The sequence below is a fragment of the Hypanus sabinus genome, chromosome 20 (assembly GCF_030144855.1).
Source record: "Hypanus sabinus isolate sHypSab1 chromosome 20, sHypSab1.hap1, whole genome shotgun sequence".
Lineage (NCBI taxonomy): Eukaryota > Metazoa > Chordata > Chondrichthyes > Myliobatiformes > Dasyatidae > Hypanus > Hypanus sabinus.
The window spans coordinates 593,960-611,421 of record NC_082725.1 but is presented as its reverse complement, the minus strand read 5'-3'; the positions used below and the strand labels follow the sequence as shown (position 1 = coordinate 611,421).

Sequence of the window (17,462 nt, the reverse complement as noted above, 5' to 3'; positions counted from 1 at the left end):
GTTTAAATTATACATGGTTTACTTTCTTTTAAAGGTTATTTGTTTGTTTGTTTGTTTATTTAGAGATTCAGCATGGAATAGGCCCTTCGGGCCAATGAGCCACACCACTCAGCAACCCACCCATTTAACACTGGCCTAATCACAGGACAATTTATGATCACCATTTACCCTATTAACCTATGTCTTTGAACTGTGGGAGGAAACCAGAGCACCCGGAGGAAACCCACACATTCATGGAGTGGATATATAAACTCCTTACAGATGATGTCAGAATTGAACTCAAACTCCGACATCCTAAGCTGTACTTGCATCATGCAAACCACCATGTTACTGTGATGCCTCATCTATCTATCAATCCATCACCTGTTTGAGTTCTGCTGTATCAAGATCTTCTATTCCTGAGTTAATACCCCAACCAAATCATACCTAACACAGAAGTGCTCTGTGACATATTTACATGACGTATGACGTATTTATGTCACCAAAAAATGGAATGAAGTGGCAGATAAATGCGTGGCTAAAGAATTAGAGCAGGGGGCAGGGATTCAGATTTCTGGATAATTGGGACCTCTTCTGGGGCAGGTGTAATTTGTACAAAAGGGACAGGTTGCACTTCAATCCAAGGAGGACCTATATTCTTGTGGGTGGGTTTACTGAAGCTGTTGGCAGAGGTTTAACCTAATATGGCAGGGGGATGGGAACCAGTATGATAGAGCTGAAGATGAGCCAGCAGGTTTACAAGTAGATGATGGGTGCAACATGAATGTAAGGAAGGACAAGCCAATATTGGGTACAAATAAGACAGAGCAAAGAGTTAAACTGTACCACAGAGCCAGAATTCAAAAGGGTGAAGAATGCAAAATGTGCATAGCATTTGGAATAAGGAGGATGAACTCATGGCGCAATTAGAGATTGGTTGGTATGATGTTGTGGGCATCACTGAGTCGTGGCTGAAAGAAGGCCATAGTTGGGAGCTTAACATCAAAGGATAGACGTTGCATCAAAAAGACAGGTGGGAAGGCATAGGCAGTGATGTGGCTCTGTGGGTAAGAGATGGAATTACATCTTTAGAAAGAGGTGACATAGGGTCAGAGAATGTTGAATCTTTGTGGGTGGAGTTAAGAAACTGCAAGGATCATTTGGGAGGCAGAGGCAGAAATAGACAGGAATTACAGGGAGACAGTCACCCCTAGGAGTCAAGAGACAGGTAGTTGGGTGACTGTTGGGAGAGGGAAGGGGAATAGACAGGAAGAGCAGAGCAACCTTGTTGCCGTTCCCATCAACAAGTATACCGTTTTGGATACTGTTGGTGAGGACGACCTACCAGGGACAAGTTGCAGAGGTTGTGTCTCTGGCACCGAGACTGGACCCCTGGCTCAGAAGGGAAGGAGGGAAAAGAGGAGATCAGTAGTGATAGGGGATTCAATAGTTAGGGGGACAGATAGGAGGTTCTGTGGAAGAGATTGAGAATCCCAGATGGTCTGTTGCCTCCCTGGTGCCAGGGTCCACGATATCTCGGATCGAGTTCTCAGTATTCTCAAGAGGGAGGGTGAACAGCCGAATGTCGTTGTCCATGTAGGGACCAATGATGTGGGTAGGAAGAGTGAGGAGGTCCTGAAAGGTGAGTTTAGGGAGCTAGGTGCCAAGTTAAAGGACAGGACCTCTAGGATAGCAATCTCAGGATTGCTACCAGTGCCACATGCAGATGGATTTAGAAATAGTAAGATAGTGCAGATCAACACATGACTGAAGACATGGTGCAGGAGGGAGGGCTTCAGATTTATAGATAATTGGGCAGTTTTCCTGGGAAGGTGGCACCTGTTCCGGTGGGACGGTTTACATCTGAACTGGAAGGGGACAAATATTCTTGCAGGTAGGTTTGCTAGAGAGGCTCCTGTGGATTTAAACCAGATACAAGGGGGGAGGGGAACCAGAGTGTAGGAACAGGTGTATGGGGGAAGGAAGAAAAAGAAGACAGTAAAGTTCTTTGTACTGTTAGAGATAAACAGAGAGGAAGAGGTGGAGAATTTCTTAAATGCATTTATTTTAATGCTAGGAGCATTGTAAGAAAGGTGGATGAGCTTAGAACATGGATTGATACCTAGAAATATGATGTTGTAGCTATTAGTGAAACATGGTTGCAGGAGGGGTGTGATTGGCAACTAAATATTCCTGGATTTCGTTGCTTCAGGTGTGATAGAATCGGAGGGACAAGAGGGGGAGGTGTTGCGTTGCTTGTCAAAGAAAATATTACAGCGGTGCTCTGGCAAGATATATTGGAGGACTCATATAGAGAGGCTATTTGGGTGGAATTGAGGAATGGGAAAAGTGTAGTAACACTTATAGGGGTGTATTATACCCACCTAATAGGGAGCGAGAATTGGAGGAGCAAATTTGCAAGGAGATAGCAGATATTTGTAGTAAGCACAGGGTTGTGATTGTGGGAGATTTTAATTTTCCACACATAGACTGGGAAGCCCATACTGTAAAAGGGAGTTTGTAAAATGTGTGCAGGATAGTTTTTTGCAGCAATACATAGAGGTACCAACTAGAGAAGGGGCAGTGTTGGATCTTCTGTTAGGGAATGAAATAGGTCACGTTTAGGGGTAACACGAGAGGGAACTTCTTTACTCAGAGAGTAGTAGCTGTGTAGAATGAGCTTCCAGTAGAAGTAAGTAGTAGAGGCAGGTTCGATGTTGTCATTTAAAGTAAAATTGGATAGGTATATGGACAGGAAAGGAATGGAGGGTTATGGGCGGAGTGTAGGTCGGTGGGACTAGGTGAGAGTAAGCGTTCGGCACAGACTAGATGGCCTGTTTCATGCTGTAATTGTTATATGGTTATATATGAGATGTCAGGGGTAAGTTTTTTACGCAATGAGTGGTGAGTGCATTGAATGGGCTGAGGCGACAGTGGTGGAGCCAGATACAATAGGGTCTTTTAAGAGACTCCTGGAGACATGGAGACATGGAGCTTAGAAAAATAGAGGGCTATGGGTAACCCTAGGTAATTTCTAAAGTAAATACATGTTTGGCACAGCATTGTGGGCTGAAGGACCTGTATTGTGCTGTAGTTTTTCTGTGTTTCCAAATCTGCTAGAGCTCTTTGAGGAAGTAACAAGCAGGATGGACAAAGAAGAGGCAGTGGATGACATTTACTTGGATTTTCAGAAGGCATTTGATAAGGTGCCACACATGAGGAAAATCCTATGGCATTACAAGAAAGACACTGGCAATATAGAGGAATGGCTCAAAGGCAGGAGGCAGTGAGTGGGCAGCAAGCAGGACAGACAAATTGGAAGAATGGGCAAAAAAGTGGCAGATGGAATATAGTGCTGGGAAATGTATCATCATACATTTTGGTAAAAGGAACAATAAATGCGGTCTATTATCTAAATGGGGAGAAGGTTCAAACATCAGAGGTGCAGAGAGACTTAGTAGTCCTCATGCAAGAAGGTTAATTTATAGGTTGAGTGTGGTAAAGAAGACAAATGCATTTATACAATTTCGATATTGCAGAACTGTACACAATAATCCAAATTTGGCCTCACCAATGCCTTTTACAATTTTAACATTACATCCCAACTTCTATACTCAATGCTCTGATTTATAAAGGCCAACATACCAAAAGCTTTCTTCACCACCCTATCCGCATGAGCTTCCACCTTCAGGGAACTATGCACCATTATTCCTAGATCACTCTGTTCTACTGCATTCTTCAATGCCCTACCATTTACCATGTATGTCCTATTTGGATTATTCTTACCAAAATGTAGCACCTCACACTTATCTGCATTAAACTCCATCTGCCATCGTTCAGCCCACTCTTCTAACTGGCCTAAATCTCTCTGCAAGCTCTGAAAACCTACTTCATTATCCACAACGACACCTATCTTAGTATCATCTGCATACTTACTAATCCAATTTACCACCCCATCATCCAGATCATTAATGTATATGACAAACAACATTGGACCCAGTACAGATCTCTGAGGCACACCACTAGTTACCGGCCTCCAACCTGACAAACAGTTAAACATAATGACCAGACAACAATACATTACATAACTGAGTTGAGACACATTCTATATTGAGTTGGAGTTTGTAGCTAAGCCGGGAGGGTGTTGTGTATTTAATATTTGAGTAATATTGTAAATATATTGTGGATAATGAAGTAGGTTTTCAAAGCTTGCAGAGAGTGGTTCGATATTGTCATTTAAAAAAAATTGGACAGGTATATGGACAGGAAAGGAACGGAGGGTTATGGGCTGAGCGCAGGTCGTTGGGACTAGGTGAGAGTAAGCGTTCGGCACAGGCTAGAAGAGCTGAGATGGCCTGTTTCCGTGCTGTAATTGTTATATGGTTATATTGTCTGATTAAGCATTCTTTGATTGTTTACATAATACAATATGGGTTATATGTAAGGAGTACATGAATGGCATACATCATTATACCATCACGTCATAGGTGAGCACCTCACTAAATGAAAAGCTAAGAGTAGACACATATCCCCAGCTCCTGTGTTTTTCTTTCGATTAGTTTCAGGAGTTACAAAACATAACATTCTCCTTCTACCATCCTCCTCATTTCTAATCTTCTCCATGTTCCCTTTCTTCTCTTACTGATCCATCCTCAGCTTTCACATTTCTAATCTGCTGTCCTTTCTTCTCCTCTCACCTCTTCCTCTTAACTATACCCATCCAATTCCACACATAATTCCAACCAGGGTTGGAATTTGTACTAGGGTGATTAGCATTAGAATGAAATCATGCACCTGAACATTTATAAATGTCTGTCCACATTTCTAACATGAGTGCTAAAGTAAGATTGTTTCACTGCCTTTCCACTGTGCAGCTTTGGTATATGCATATGTTTTGAGTTTATACAGGTAGATTCTGTTAAATAAATAAAAGAATCAGTAACAGAATGCTTAATGGAAAAATGCATAAATTTAAAATGAGGACTCGCATGACCAGACTGTGCAACAGTTTCCTCCCCCAAGCCACCAGACTCCTCAATACTCAGAGTCTAGACTGACATCTACATCATTTATTATTATATTGTAATTTGTCCTCTACTATGCCTATTGTCTTGTTTATATAATTATTGTACTGCCCTCCACTGTTTTGTGTACTTTATGTAGTCCTGTGCAGGTCTGTAGTCTAGTGCAGTTTTTATGTTGTTTTACGTAGTCTAGTGTAGCCTTGTGCTGCCTCACATAGTCTAGTGTAGTTTTATGTTTCATGTAGCACCAGGGTCCTGGAGGAACGTTGTTTCATTTTTACTGTGTACTGTACCAGCAGTCTATGGTCGAAATGACAGTAAACTTGACTTGATTTGACTTGAAAATTTAATCCATGTGATTAGTCCAGTTATGCCTTCTCTAACCCAGGAAGACCAGGCTTGCTTTGAACTCACCATGTGCAATACCCTAAGTCAAAATTATTCTTTTGAAATAGCATAAATAGCTGAGAACATTTGGAAATTTCAAGCCTTATGGTAAATATACTCTTTATCTGCCATAACTTTAATAATAAACATGTTGCTATGGTGAAAAAAATAACATAAATTCCAATTCCATTAGCTTCTTCAATCTTCTTTCAAAAACAACATGTACCAGCAAGGAAACCTCTACAGTAATATAACTTCCTTCAATTAGTACTCAATAAACAAGAATTCACAATTCCAAAGTTTCTCTGAACAATGCAATTTACTACTGCTTTAATTATTCAAAGAAGAATAAACATCAAAACTTACCATTTGTGGGCTCCGAACTGGTCGTTGGGCTTAGGGTGGAAGCAGTCATTCCTGATTCAGTCGCAGTGGTCAGTTTACGTGTAGTAGGTGGGTCAGCTGTTGTCAATTTTCCTGTAGTGTTAGCTTCAGGGCTAGTGGACAGGTTAGTCATTGTAGTAAGTTTTGTTATAGTAGTTGGTTCAGTTGTAGTGCTTGGTTCGGTTGTAGTGGTTGGTTCAGTTGTGATGGTTGGTTCGGTTGTAGTGGTTGGTTCAGTTGTAGTGGTTGGACCGGTTGTAGTGCTCTGTGTGGTTGGTATAGAATCACAAGAAACGGGTATGGTTGCTTTAACAGTCAACCTGGGATTGAAGCGTCCTGTCTTGGTAAAGTTGTGGATAATTGTTGGGCTTTTTGATGCAGATTTACACCCATCACCAAAGTTCCAACTATAGGATACGGCAGCATTTTTCAAATAATTGCTGGGGTCGTTGATCTTAACATCAAAGATAACATTTAAATCCTTAATGTAAACCTTATCAGTGGTGTTACGATGGTATTTTTGTAAAATCTGCACATAAGTAGGAATGCGATCTGAAAAAGGGAATCACAATATATATCACATATTTTTCAAAGTTAAGGTTCACCAAAATGTCTGTCCTTTGAGAATATACTCGGGATGATTCTGTTTGACTGTGGACAATCATTTTATATATTGACACTCCCTAATTCTAGGTGTTTTTAGCCTGATTAAAGGTGTTAATGGATTGGAATGCCCTGTGATTCCTGTTTTGTTACACCTTCCTTTTCCATATTAGCATAAGTATCCTTGTATTGTTCACTAGAAACAGAGTGTGACTAAAAACTTGTGTTCAGGTGCAGTAAGCGATTAAGAAATCAAATGGTAAGTTGGCCTTCACTGCCAGGGGACTGAAGTACAAAATGAAAGATGTCTTACTGTACTTTTGTCAGGCTTGCATTAACAATTCACTAGACCTTAGGATGATCATTCTGTCATATGATGAAGGACTAAGAAGGCTGGCCGCTAGTCCCTTCAGTTTAGAAATGAGTGATGGCCTCATTGAAACATACAAAATTCTCAGGAGGTTTAATAAGGTGGATGACTTCCCTGGCTAAAAGGTCTAACACTGGGGGTCATGGTTATGAAAGAAATGCTTGGTTATTTAGGACAAAAGCCAGGAACTTACTAACTGTGCACAGCAACTATGAGACCACATCCAGACACTGTAAGTATTTTTGTCCCTTTATTTTTAAGAAAAGATTTATTATCCTTTAAGGCAGCCATAGAGTCATAGAAAAATACACCACAGAAACAGGCCTTTTGGCCCATCTAGTCCATGCTAAAATCATTTAAACTGCCTCCTTCCATTGAGCTGCTCTCGGACTATCACCATCCATGTCCCTATCTAAACTTCCCTTCAACAATGGAATCAAGCTTGCATGCACCACTTGTGCTGACAGCTAATTCCACACTCTCATGACCCTCCGAATGAAGAAGTTTCACCTCACATTCCCCTTAAACTTTTCACCTTTCACCCTTAACCCATGACCTCTAGTTGTAGTCCCACCCAACGTCAGTGGAAAAAGCCTGCATGCATTTACTCTATCTATATCCCTCATAATTTTGTATATCTCTATCAAATCTCCTGTCAATCTTCTAAGGAATAAAATTCTAACCTATTCAATCTTCCCTTATAACTCAGGTCCTCCAGCCCAGCAACATCCTTGCAAATTTTCTCTGTACTCTTTCAACATTATTTATATCTAGCTATAGACAGATCGCCTGATAAGGAAAGGTCAAATGACTTGACTTTGAACTAAGTGGAATTTATTGGAGAAGGTCGTATTAGATCAGATTAGATTCAACTTTATTGTCATTGTGCCAAGTACAGATACAAAGCCAAATGAAATGCAGTTAGCATCTAACCAGAAATGCAAAGAATAGCGTTATTTACAAAATAACTGCGAATAAAAAGTAAGTGCTACAGCACACAAATATAAAAGTACTGAGACAGTACAAATTGGGTGCAATACTGCTTAGCACTGTGAGGTGAGGTTCAGCAGGGTCACAGCCTCAGGGAAGAAGCTCTTCCTGTGCCTGCTGGTGCGGGAGCGGAGGCTCCTGTAGCGCCTACCGGATGGGAGGAGAGTAAAAAGTCCATGGTTAGAATGAGATGCATCCCTGATGATGCTTTTCGCCCTGCCCAGGCAGCACTTATGGTAGATGTTCTCAATGGTGGGTAATTGGGTACCGATAATCCACTGGGCAGTTTTCACCACATGCTGGAGTGCTTTGCGGACCGATACAGGACAAGTGCCATACCACACTGAGATGCAGTTGGTGAGTATGCTCTCAATGGTACAGCGGTAAAAGTCCGTCAGTATCCTGGGACAGAAATGAGCTTTCTTGATGCTCTGCAGGAAATAAAGGCACTGTTATGCCTTTTTGATCAGGATGGAGGAGTTCAGGGACAAGGTGAGATCCTCAGAAATGTGGACACCAAGGCATTTGAAGCTTGATTCACGCTCCACTACAGCTCCATTGATGTAGATGGGGACCTGAGTGTGCAAATTATAAGATTCTTAGGGGATTCTAGATTGGGTAAGTGCTGTGGGTACATTCTCCTCATATGGGAATCAAAAACAAGAGGGGACCATTTGAGAATAAAGGGATATCTATTTAAGACTGAGATGGGGAGAACATCTTTTTCTGAAATGATTGTGAGTCTTTGGAATTCCTGGTCTCAGAAAGCTGTGGAGACCAAATCCTTGAGTTTGCTTAAAGTTAGGATAGATGGAGATTTAATCGGTGTGGGAGTCGAGGGTGAGGATGGGCAAGTATACTGTTCATCTTTACTGATGTTAATGCAATATCACTGAGCTATAAAGTGACAGGAGTCATATCATTCTCTCTCGGATACTAATTATTCTTCTTCAGTGTTTTGGGGTCATGTAACGCAAGTTAATTACATCCAAAGTTGCTTCGTTAGAAAGTTCTACCTGCGGAGGGATGAAAACGAGGTTTACCGATATAAAAAAAGAATTTGGAAAGAAAACGCTCTGCAAGGGCGCCCCGCGGGTTGAACAAAGGACAGACCAGGAGAGAAGTGCAGCAACGATTAGAAGCTAAAGACGTGAACTGTTAAGAGTGGAATTAGTAGTGAGTATTTTTACCCTACTAACTTAAAACCCTCAGGGTGAAACTCTGGAGGAGAGACAATAGCAATAAAAATTTATTGAAGTACAGGTAAAACATGCAGCAGCTTTAACGAGACAAATCCATACCGTGTAGTCAGGAATCAGTTCTGCAAAATCATACCAAGGCATTTGGTCAAGTTTTGTACAAGTTTGTGAATTGAATTGGATGATAAACTATCTCATTCCAACAAATCCAAGAAACAAGATGGCAAGCCATTCAGATGAAGAACCAGCGCGAGAACGAAATGTGTAATGACACAGAGGATTTAATACTGTTAGATGTATAAGTTTATTTTGAAAGAATCTGAATTTGATTTTCTGCAAGAACTGATTATTTTTGCAAAGACTTTGATAAGTTACTGAATGAGATTTACTTTGTTTAAAAGTTGTGATGTTGGAGAATTGCTGTGAAAGATGCTACACTGTGTATGTATTTTTGAATTTGAATTTAAACCTGTAGATATACTGCCTGGAACTGAAACTGAAGTTAACTATAATACTTGAGAATGGGAATTATATTTGGTTTTCTAACTAACTAGGGATAAGTAAAAAGGAAAGTTTAATCTGTAAACTTTTAAATAGGGAATAACACCAGATCTAATTAGTTAGAGAAACTGGAGTAACAAAGGTTATTTTAATGAATATCATTGATTCCATATAACCATATAACAATTACAGCACGGAAACAGGCCATCTCAGCCCTTCTAGTCCATGCTGAACGCTTACTCTCACCTAATCCCAGTGACCCGCACTCAGCTCATAACTCTCCATTCCTTTCCTGTCCATATACCTATCCAATTTTGCTTTACCAAACCTGCCTCTACCACTTCTACTAGAAGCATGTTCCACACAGCTACCACTCTCTGAGTAAAGAAATTCCCCCTCGTGTTACCCTTCAATTTTTGCCCCCTAACTCTCAACTCATGTCCTCTTGTTTGAATCTCCCCTACTCTCAATGGAAGAAGCCTATCCACGTCAATTCTATCTATCCCCCTCATAATTTTAAATACCTCTATCAAGTCCCCCTCAACCTTCTACGCTCCAAAGAATAAAGACCTAACTTGTTCAATCTTTCCCTGTAACTTAGGTGCTGAAACCCAGGTAACATTCTAGTATATCTTCTCTGTACTCTCTCTATTTTGTTGACATCCTTCCTATAATTTGGTGACCAGAACTGTACACAATATTCTAAATTCAGCCTTACCAATGCCTTGTACAATTTTAACATTACATCCCAACTCCTATACTCAATGCTCTGATTTATAAAGGCCAACATACCAAAAGCTTTCTTCACCGCCCTATCTGCATGAGATTCCACCTTCAGGGAACTATGCACCATTATTCCTAGATCATTCTGTTCTACTGCATTCTTCAATGCCCTAACATTTACCATGTATGTCCTATTTGGATTATTCCTACCAAAATGTAGCATCTCACATTTATCAGCATTAAACTCCATCTGCTATCGCTCAACCCACTCTTCTAACTGGCCTAAATCTCTCTGCAAACTTTGAAAACCTACTTCATTATCCACAATGCAACCTACCTTAGTATCATCTGGATACTTACTAATCCAATTTACCACCCCATCATCCAGATCATTAATGTATATGACAAACAACATTGGACCCAGTACAGATCCCTGAGGCACACCACTAGTCACCGGCCTCCAACCTGACAGTTACCCACCAATACTCTGGCATCTCCCATCTAGCCACTGTTGAATCCATTTTACTACTTCAATATTAATACCTAACGATTGAAACTTCTTAACTAACCTTCCATGTGGAACCTTGTCAAAGGCCTTACAGAAGTCCATATAGACAACATCCACTGCTTTACCCTCGTCAACTTTCCTTGTACCCTCTTCAAAAAAATTCAATAAGATTTGTCAAACATGACCTTCCACGCACAAATCCATGTTGACTGTTCCTAATCAGACCCTGTCTATGCAGATAATTACGTATATATACCATCTCTAAGAATACTTTCCATTAATTTACCCACCACTGACATCAAACTGACAGGCCTATAATTGCTAGGTTTACTCTAGAATCATTTTTAAACAATGGAACCACCTGAGCAACATGCCAATCCTCCGGCGCCATCCCCGTTTCTAATAACATTTGAAATATTTCTGTCAGAGCCCCTGCTATTTCTACACTAACCTCCATCTAGGGAATATCCTGTCAGGACCAGAGATTTATCCACTTTTATATTCCTTAAAAGCGCCAGTACTTCCTCCTCTCTAATCATCATAGTTTCCATAACTTCTCTACTTGTTTCCTTTACCTTACGCAAATCAATATCCTTCTCCTTAGTGAATACCAAAGAAAAGAAATTGTTCAAAATCTCCCCCATCTCTTTCAGCTCCACACATAGCTGTCCACTCTGATTCTCTAAGGGACCAATTTTATCCCTCACTATCCTTTTGCTATTAATATGACTGTAGAAACCCTTTGGATTTATTTTCACCTTACTTGCCAAAGCAACCTCGTATCTTCTTTTAGCTTTTCTAATTTCGTTCTTAAGATTCTTCTTACATTCTTTATATTCGTCAAGCACCTCATTTACTTTTGACTTAACAAAGTATTTGTTGTGGTTTGATATCTATGATTTGGAACCTAAACAGAATGTTTGAATTTTGATTTATTTTGTTCATGTAAATATTTTGTAACCATATAACCATATAACAATCACAGCACGGAAACAGGCCATCTCAGCCCTCCTAGTCCGTGCCGAACTCTTAATCTCACCTAGTCCCACCTATCCGCACTCAGTCCATAACCCTCCACCCCTTTCCTGTCCATATATCTTTCCAATTTTACCTTAAATGACACAACTGAACTGGCCTCTACTACTTCTACAGGAAGTTCATTCCACACAGCTATCACTCTCTGAGTAAAGAAATACCCCGTGTTTCCCTTAAACTTATACATATTGTTTTTTTCTTATAAACAAAACCTTATTTCCAAGAGTGTGTGGTTTCTATTCACTGCTTTCTTCCAAATACCTAGAACCTTCTGATGCCTACTAGCACCTAGTGTAATTTGGTTTTCTGAAGAGTTCAGCGACTAGTAACACAGGATAAGACTGGTGCTACATAGGTGTTACAGTCAGAATCCTGGAAGCTCTCACTTAACACTATTGAATTTGCCTCAGATCTGAATGTGGGTCAGATCATTCTGTTGGCCATATTTTGAACTCATGCTTATTTCCTTGTGCCATTCTGTCCAGTGAGTCTATATTGGCCTTCAGGGCAAGTCCAATTAACCCTTTCTTTCACTTATTTTGCTATATTCCCTTCTACATGCCAATTAATGCCATCCTGATTCTCCCATCACTCTCCTACAATTAAGAGCAATTTACAGAAACCAATTAAACTAGTATCTTTTAAGTACATACTTTTAAGGACTTACACCATTAATCCCACAGGCCTGATTGATAAGCCACAGAACGTGGGCCTCTGTACCTCCCTCTGCAATTGGATCCTTGACTTCCTAACCAGAAGAGCACAATCTGTGCAGATTGGTAATAATATCTCCTCCTTGCTGATGATCAATACCGGTGCACCTCAGGGGTGTGTGCTTAACCCACTGCTTTACGCTCTCTATACCCATGACTGTGTGGCTAGGCATAGCTAAAATACCATCTATAAATTTGCTTATGATACAACCTTTGCTGGGAGAATCTCAGATGGAGATGGGAGAGTGTACTGGAGTGAGATATGTCAACTAGTTGAGTGGTGTCGCAACAACAACCATGCACACAATGTCAGTAAGACGAAAGAGCTGATTGTGAACTTCAGGAAGGGCAAGACAAGGGAACACCAACCAATCCCCACAGAAGGATCAGAAGTGGAGAGAGTGAGGAATTTCAAGTTCCTGGAGGTCAAGAGCTCTGAGAATCTAACCTGGTCCCAAAGTATCAATGCAGCAATTTAGTAGGCAAGATAGCGCTATACAGTATTTCAGTAGGAGTTTGAGGATATTTGCTTTGTCACCTAAAACACTTGAAAACTTCTACAGATGTACCATGGAGAGCATTCTGACAAGATTTATCACTGTCTGGTATAGGGGTGGGGGCTACTACACAGGACTGAAAGAAGCTACAGAAAGTTGTAAAATTAGTCAGTTCCATCTTGGGTATTAGCCTCCATAGTATCCAAGACATCTTCAAGGAGTGGTGCCTCAGAAAGGCAGCATCCATTATTAAGGACCCCCGTCACCCAGAATATGCACTCTTCTCATTGTTACCATCAGGAAGGAGGTACAGAAGCCTAAAGGCACACACTCAATGACTCAGAAACTACTTCTTCCCCTCTGCCATCCGATTCCTAAATGGACATTGAACCCATAAACCCTACCTCACCCTTTTTTAATGTTATTTCTGTACTATTTTCAATTTATTTAATATACATATATATATATACTTATTGTAATTGATTTACTTATTTTTTCTTCCTATTTTATATATTGCTGCTAAGTTAACAAATTTCACAACATATGCCAGTGATAACAAACTGGATTCTGATTCTGATTCTCTTCAGGACAATTGTGGTACAGCACATGCATACGCTATTCTCTCCAGATCACTCTCCATTCTTCATTATTCTCTCCGGATAATTCTCCATTCTTCATTATTCTCTCCAAGTTACTCTTCATTCTTCATTATTCTCTCCAGGTCACTCTCCATTCTTCATTATTCTCTCCAGGCCAAACTCTATTCTCCTTTATTACTGAATTCCTTCAACAATCAGTCTACACTGTTTTAAGAAGGCAGTTCACAGTCTGGGCCCTGACTATAAATGCTGGCCTCACCACTTCAAAGTTCAAAAAGTTCAAAGTAAATTTATTATCAAGATATGTATATATTGCCATATACTACCCTGAGATTCATTTTCTTCCAGGCATTACAGTAGAACAAAGAAATACAAGAGAGTCAGTAAAAACTACACACAAAGACTGACAAACAACCAATGTGAAAAAGAAGACAAACTGTGCAAACACAAAAACAAATCAAATGATAGATGGATAGATGGATGGTAGGTACTGCAGATCATAGGTAGACAAATAGTTCAATAGAAAGCTAGATAGATAATACTGAGAACATGAGATGTAGGGTCCTTAAAAGTGAGTCCATTGGTTGTGGAATCAGTTCAGAGTTGAGGTGAGTAAAATTCTACACTTCAAGTTCCCTCAAAATTCCCACAACAGTTCACAATATATATTAATGATATGGAAGAGAGGATTGAGTGTAATGTATCAAAGTTTGCTAGTGACACTAAATTGAGTGGAAAAGAAAATTGGGCAGAGGATGTGGAGAGACTTCAAAGAGATACATTTAGGTTAAGCGAGTGAGCAAGGGACTAGCAGATAAGAGTACAATGCTGATAAATGTGAGTTCAGAATATTATTTCAATGATGAAAGATTGCAGCATGCTGTTGTGCAAGGGACTTGGTAGTGTTTGTGTGTGAATCACAAAAGGCTGGTTTACAGCTGGAACAGTTTAACAAGAAGGCAAGTGGTATGCTGTGGCCTTTATTGCTAGAGAGAATGAATTTAAGAGCAGGGAGATACTGCTGCATGGTACTGGTGAGGTCACAACTGGCGCACTGCATGCAGACTTGGCCTCAGTACTTGAGTAAGGAAATTGAGTCATCTGAGACGATACGATACTGAAATTTAGAAGAATGGGTTATCAACAGGCCAATGGCTGACATCACAAACTCACCTGTAACAGAGTATGGGTCACTTGCTATTGCAATGGGGATGTATTTTCTTCTTTGATGATCTCTTCGATAAACGGACACCTCCATCAAATGGTCACCAAGAGTGATGTTGGTTGTATTGATTGAAAGGGTCATACTGGTGCCCCCAGTTCTTTGATAGTATTGGCCTGAATTTCAAACAGTTTTAACCATATAACCATATAACCATATAACAATCACAGCACGGAAACAGGCCAGCTCGGCCCTCCTAGTCCGTGCCGAACTCTTAATCTCACCTAGTCCCATCTACCCGCACTCAGCCCATAACCCTCCACTCCTTTCCTGTCCATATACCTATCCAATTTTACCTTAAATGACACAACTGAACTGGCCTCTACTACTTCTACAGGAAGCTCATTCCACACAGCTATCACTCTCTGAGTAAAGAAATACCCCCTCGTGTTTCCCTTAAACTTCTGCCCCCTAACTCTCAAATCATGTCCTCTCGTTTGAATCTCCCCTACTCTCAATGGAAACAGCCTATTCACGTCAACTCTATCTATCCCTCTCAACATTTTAAATACCTTGATCAAATCCCCCCTCAACCTTCTACACTCCAATGAATAGAGACCTAACTTGTTCAACCTTTCTCTGTAACTTAAGTGCTGAAACCCAGGTAACATCCTAGTAAATCGTCTCTGCACTCTCTCTAATTTATTGATATCTTTCCTATAATTCGGTGACCAGAACTGCACACAATATTCCAAATTTGGCCTTACCAATGCCTTGTACAATTTTAACATTACATCCCAACTCAATGCTTTGATTTATAAAGGCCAGCATTTCAAAAGCCTTCTTCACCACCCTATCTACATGAGACTCCACCTTCAGGGAACTATGCACTGTTATTCCTAGATCTCTCTGTTCCACTGCATTCCTCAACACCCTACCATTTACCCTGTATGTTCTATTTGGATTATTCCTGCCAAAATGTAGAACCTCACACTTCTCAGCATTAAACTCCATCTGCCAATGTTCAGCCCATTCTTCTAACCGGCATAAATCTCCCTGCAAGCTTTGAAAACCCACCTCATTATCCACAACACCTCCTACCTTAGTATCATCGGCATACTTACTAATCCAATTTACCACCCCATCATCCAGATCATTTATGTATATTACAAACAACATTGGGCCCAAAACAGATCCCTGAGGCACCCCGCTAGTCACCGGCCTCCATCCCGATAAACAATTATCCACCACTACTCTCTGGCATCTCCCATCTAGCCACTGTTGAATCCATTTTATTACTCCAGCATTAATACCTAACGACTGAACCTTCTTAACTAACCTTCCATGTGGAACTTTGTCAAAGGCTTTGCTGAAGTCCATATAGCCTACATCCACTGCCTTACCCTCGTCAACATTCCTCGTAACTTCTTCAAAAAATTCAATAAGGTTTGTCAAACATGACCTTCCACGCACAAATCCATGCTGGCTACTCCTAATCAGATCCTGTCTATCCAGATAATTATTAATACTATCTCTAAGAATACTTTCCATTAATTTACCCACCACTGATGTCAAACTGACAGGTCTATAATTGCTAGGCTTACTTCTAGAACCCTTTTTAAACAATGGAACCACATGAGCAATACGCCAATCCTCCAGCACAATCCCCGTTTCTAATGACATCTTAAAGATCTCCGTCAGAGCTCCTGCTATTTCTACACAAACTTCCCTCAAGGTCCTGGGGAATATCCTGTCAGGACCCGGAGATTTATCCACTTTTAAATTTTTTATTTAGGAGATTATCTCAAAGGAATATTTAGAGACTTGAAGGAAATGTTTTTGTACTCACCTTGCGTGTGCCAAATATAAACAAAATTTCTGCGTCTCCAATCTAATTGTCTGGGAAAGATTTGTCCATCTGGGAAGATGTTACATTTGGAAAATCTGGTGCAGTTAAACCAACCATAGTCATCAATCCAGGAAGTCCAGTTATACACGTATTGACCCGGAAGGAATATAGATACTGGAAGGTAAAAGGTTTTGTTAGTACCAATCATGTGTCACCTTTAGAAATCTACACACATCTTCCAATAAAACAAAATGTTATCCTTTAGATCTCCACATGACAGAAAAGTTATGAATTGTCATAAATCAGCATGATTTTATCATTAAAATATTTTGTTGAATACCTACAAAATAAAGCATTTAAAAAGTCATCAGATTTTCATTGTGACAAATCAGAAGTAGGAATAACTGCAAGATGATGCTGTAATATGAAAGAATACACTTAATCATCTGAGGAAAACTCACTGCTGATTACAGTACACTCAGAAATATGTCTACCTGATTAATCGTTTCCAAATCATATTCTCCTTTAATAGTTTGCATCAAACCAATCAACAATGTGGAGTATAAAACTGACTGGGCAAATCATGTTATTGTTCCATTGATACCTTAAAAGATTCCTATTTGTCCTTCAGGGAAAATAGATGGGATTTGTTTTTCATTCCCAAGTGTGGGGAAGATCTTATTTGCCTCAATTGTTAAGAGTTGGCCTAACTGATGGATCAAGGCTCCTCCTGACATTAGAATTAATTGATCAACTATGAAAAAAACAATTTGTCTGAAAAAGATGGTGAGAGTCATAGTTGCAAGATCAAAGACCTTTTTAGTAGATCCCAATAAGAACACATTCCTCTCATTATCAGAATAGTTGTTATCTACTGATTGTGATAGTTTACTCAATACTGTACATTGCAGTATGTAGAATTTATTTAAATCTTACATC

General features: G+C 40.0%; 1 protein-coding gene across 1 annotated transcript in view; it reads right to left on the bottom strand.

Moving 5' to 3' along the window:
- The window catches only part of LOC132378215 (protein QNR-71-like), a 161,906-nt gene that overhangs the window by 20,211 nt on the left and 124,233 nt on the right, over positions 1-17,462 (bottom strand). Inside the window, exons 10-12 of the mRNA XM_059944927.1 lie at positions 16,524-16,697; positions 14,686-14,850; positions 5,757-6,326 (exon numbers count right to left, since the gene is read on the bottom strand). Coding sequence (XP_059800910.1) covers positions 5,757-6,326; positions 14,686-14,850; positions 16,524-16,697 — 909 coding nt within the window. The remainder of the gene's footprint in view (positions 1-5,756; positions 6,327-14,685; positions 14,851-16,523; positions 16,698-17,462) is intronic.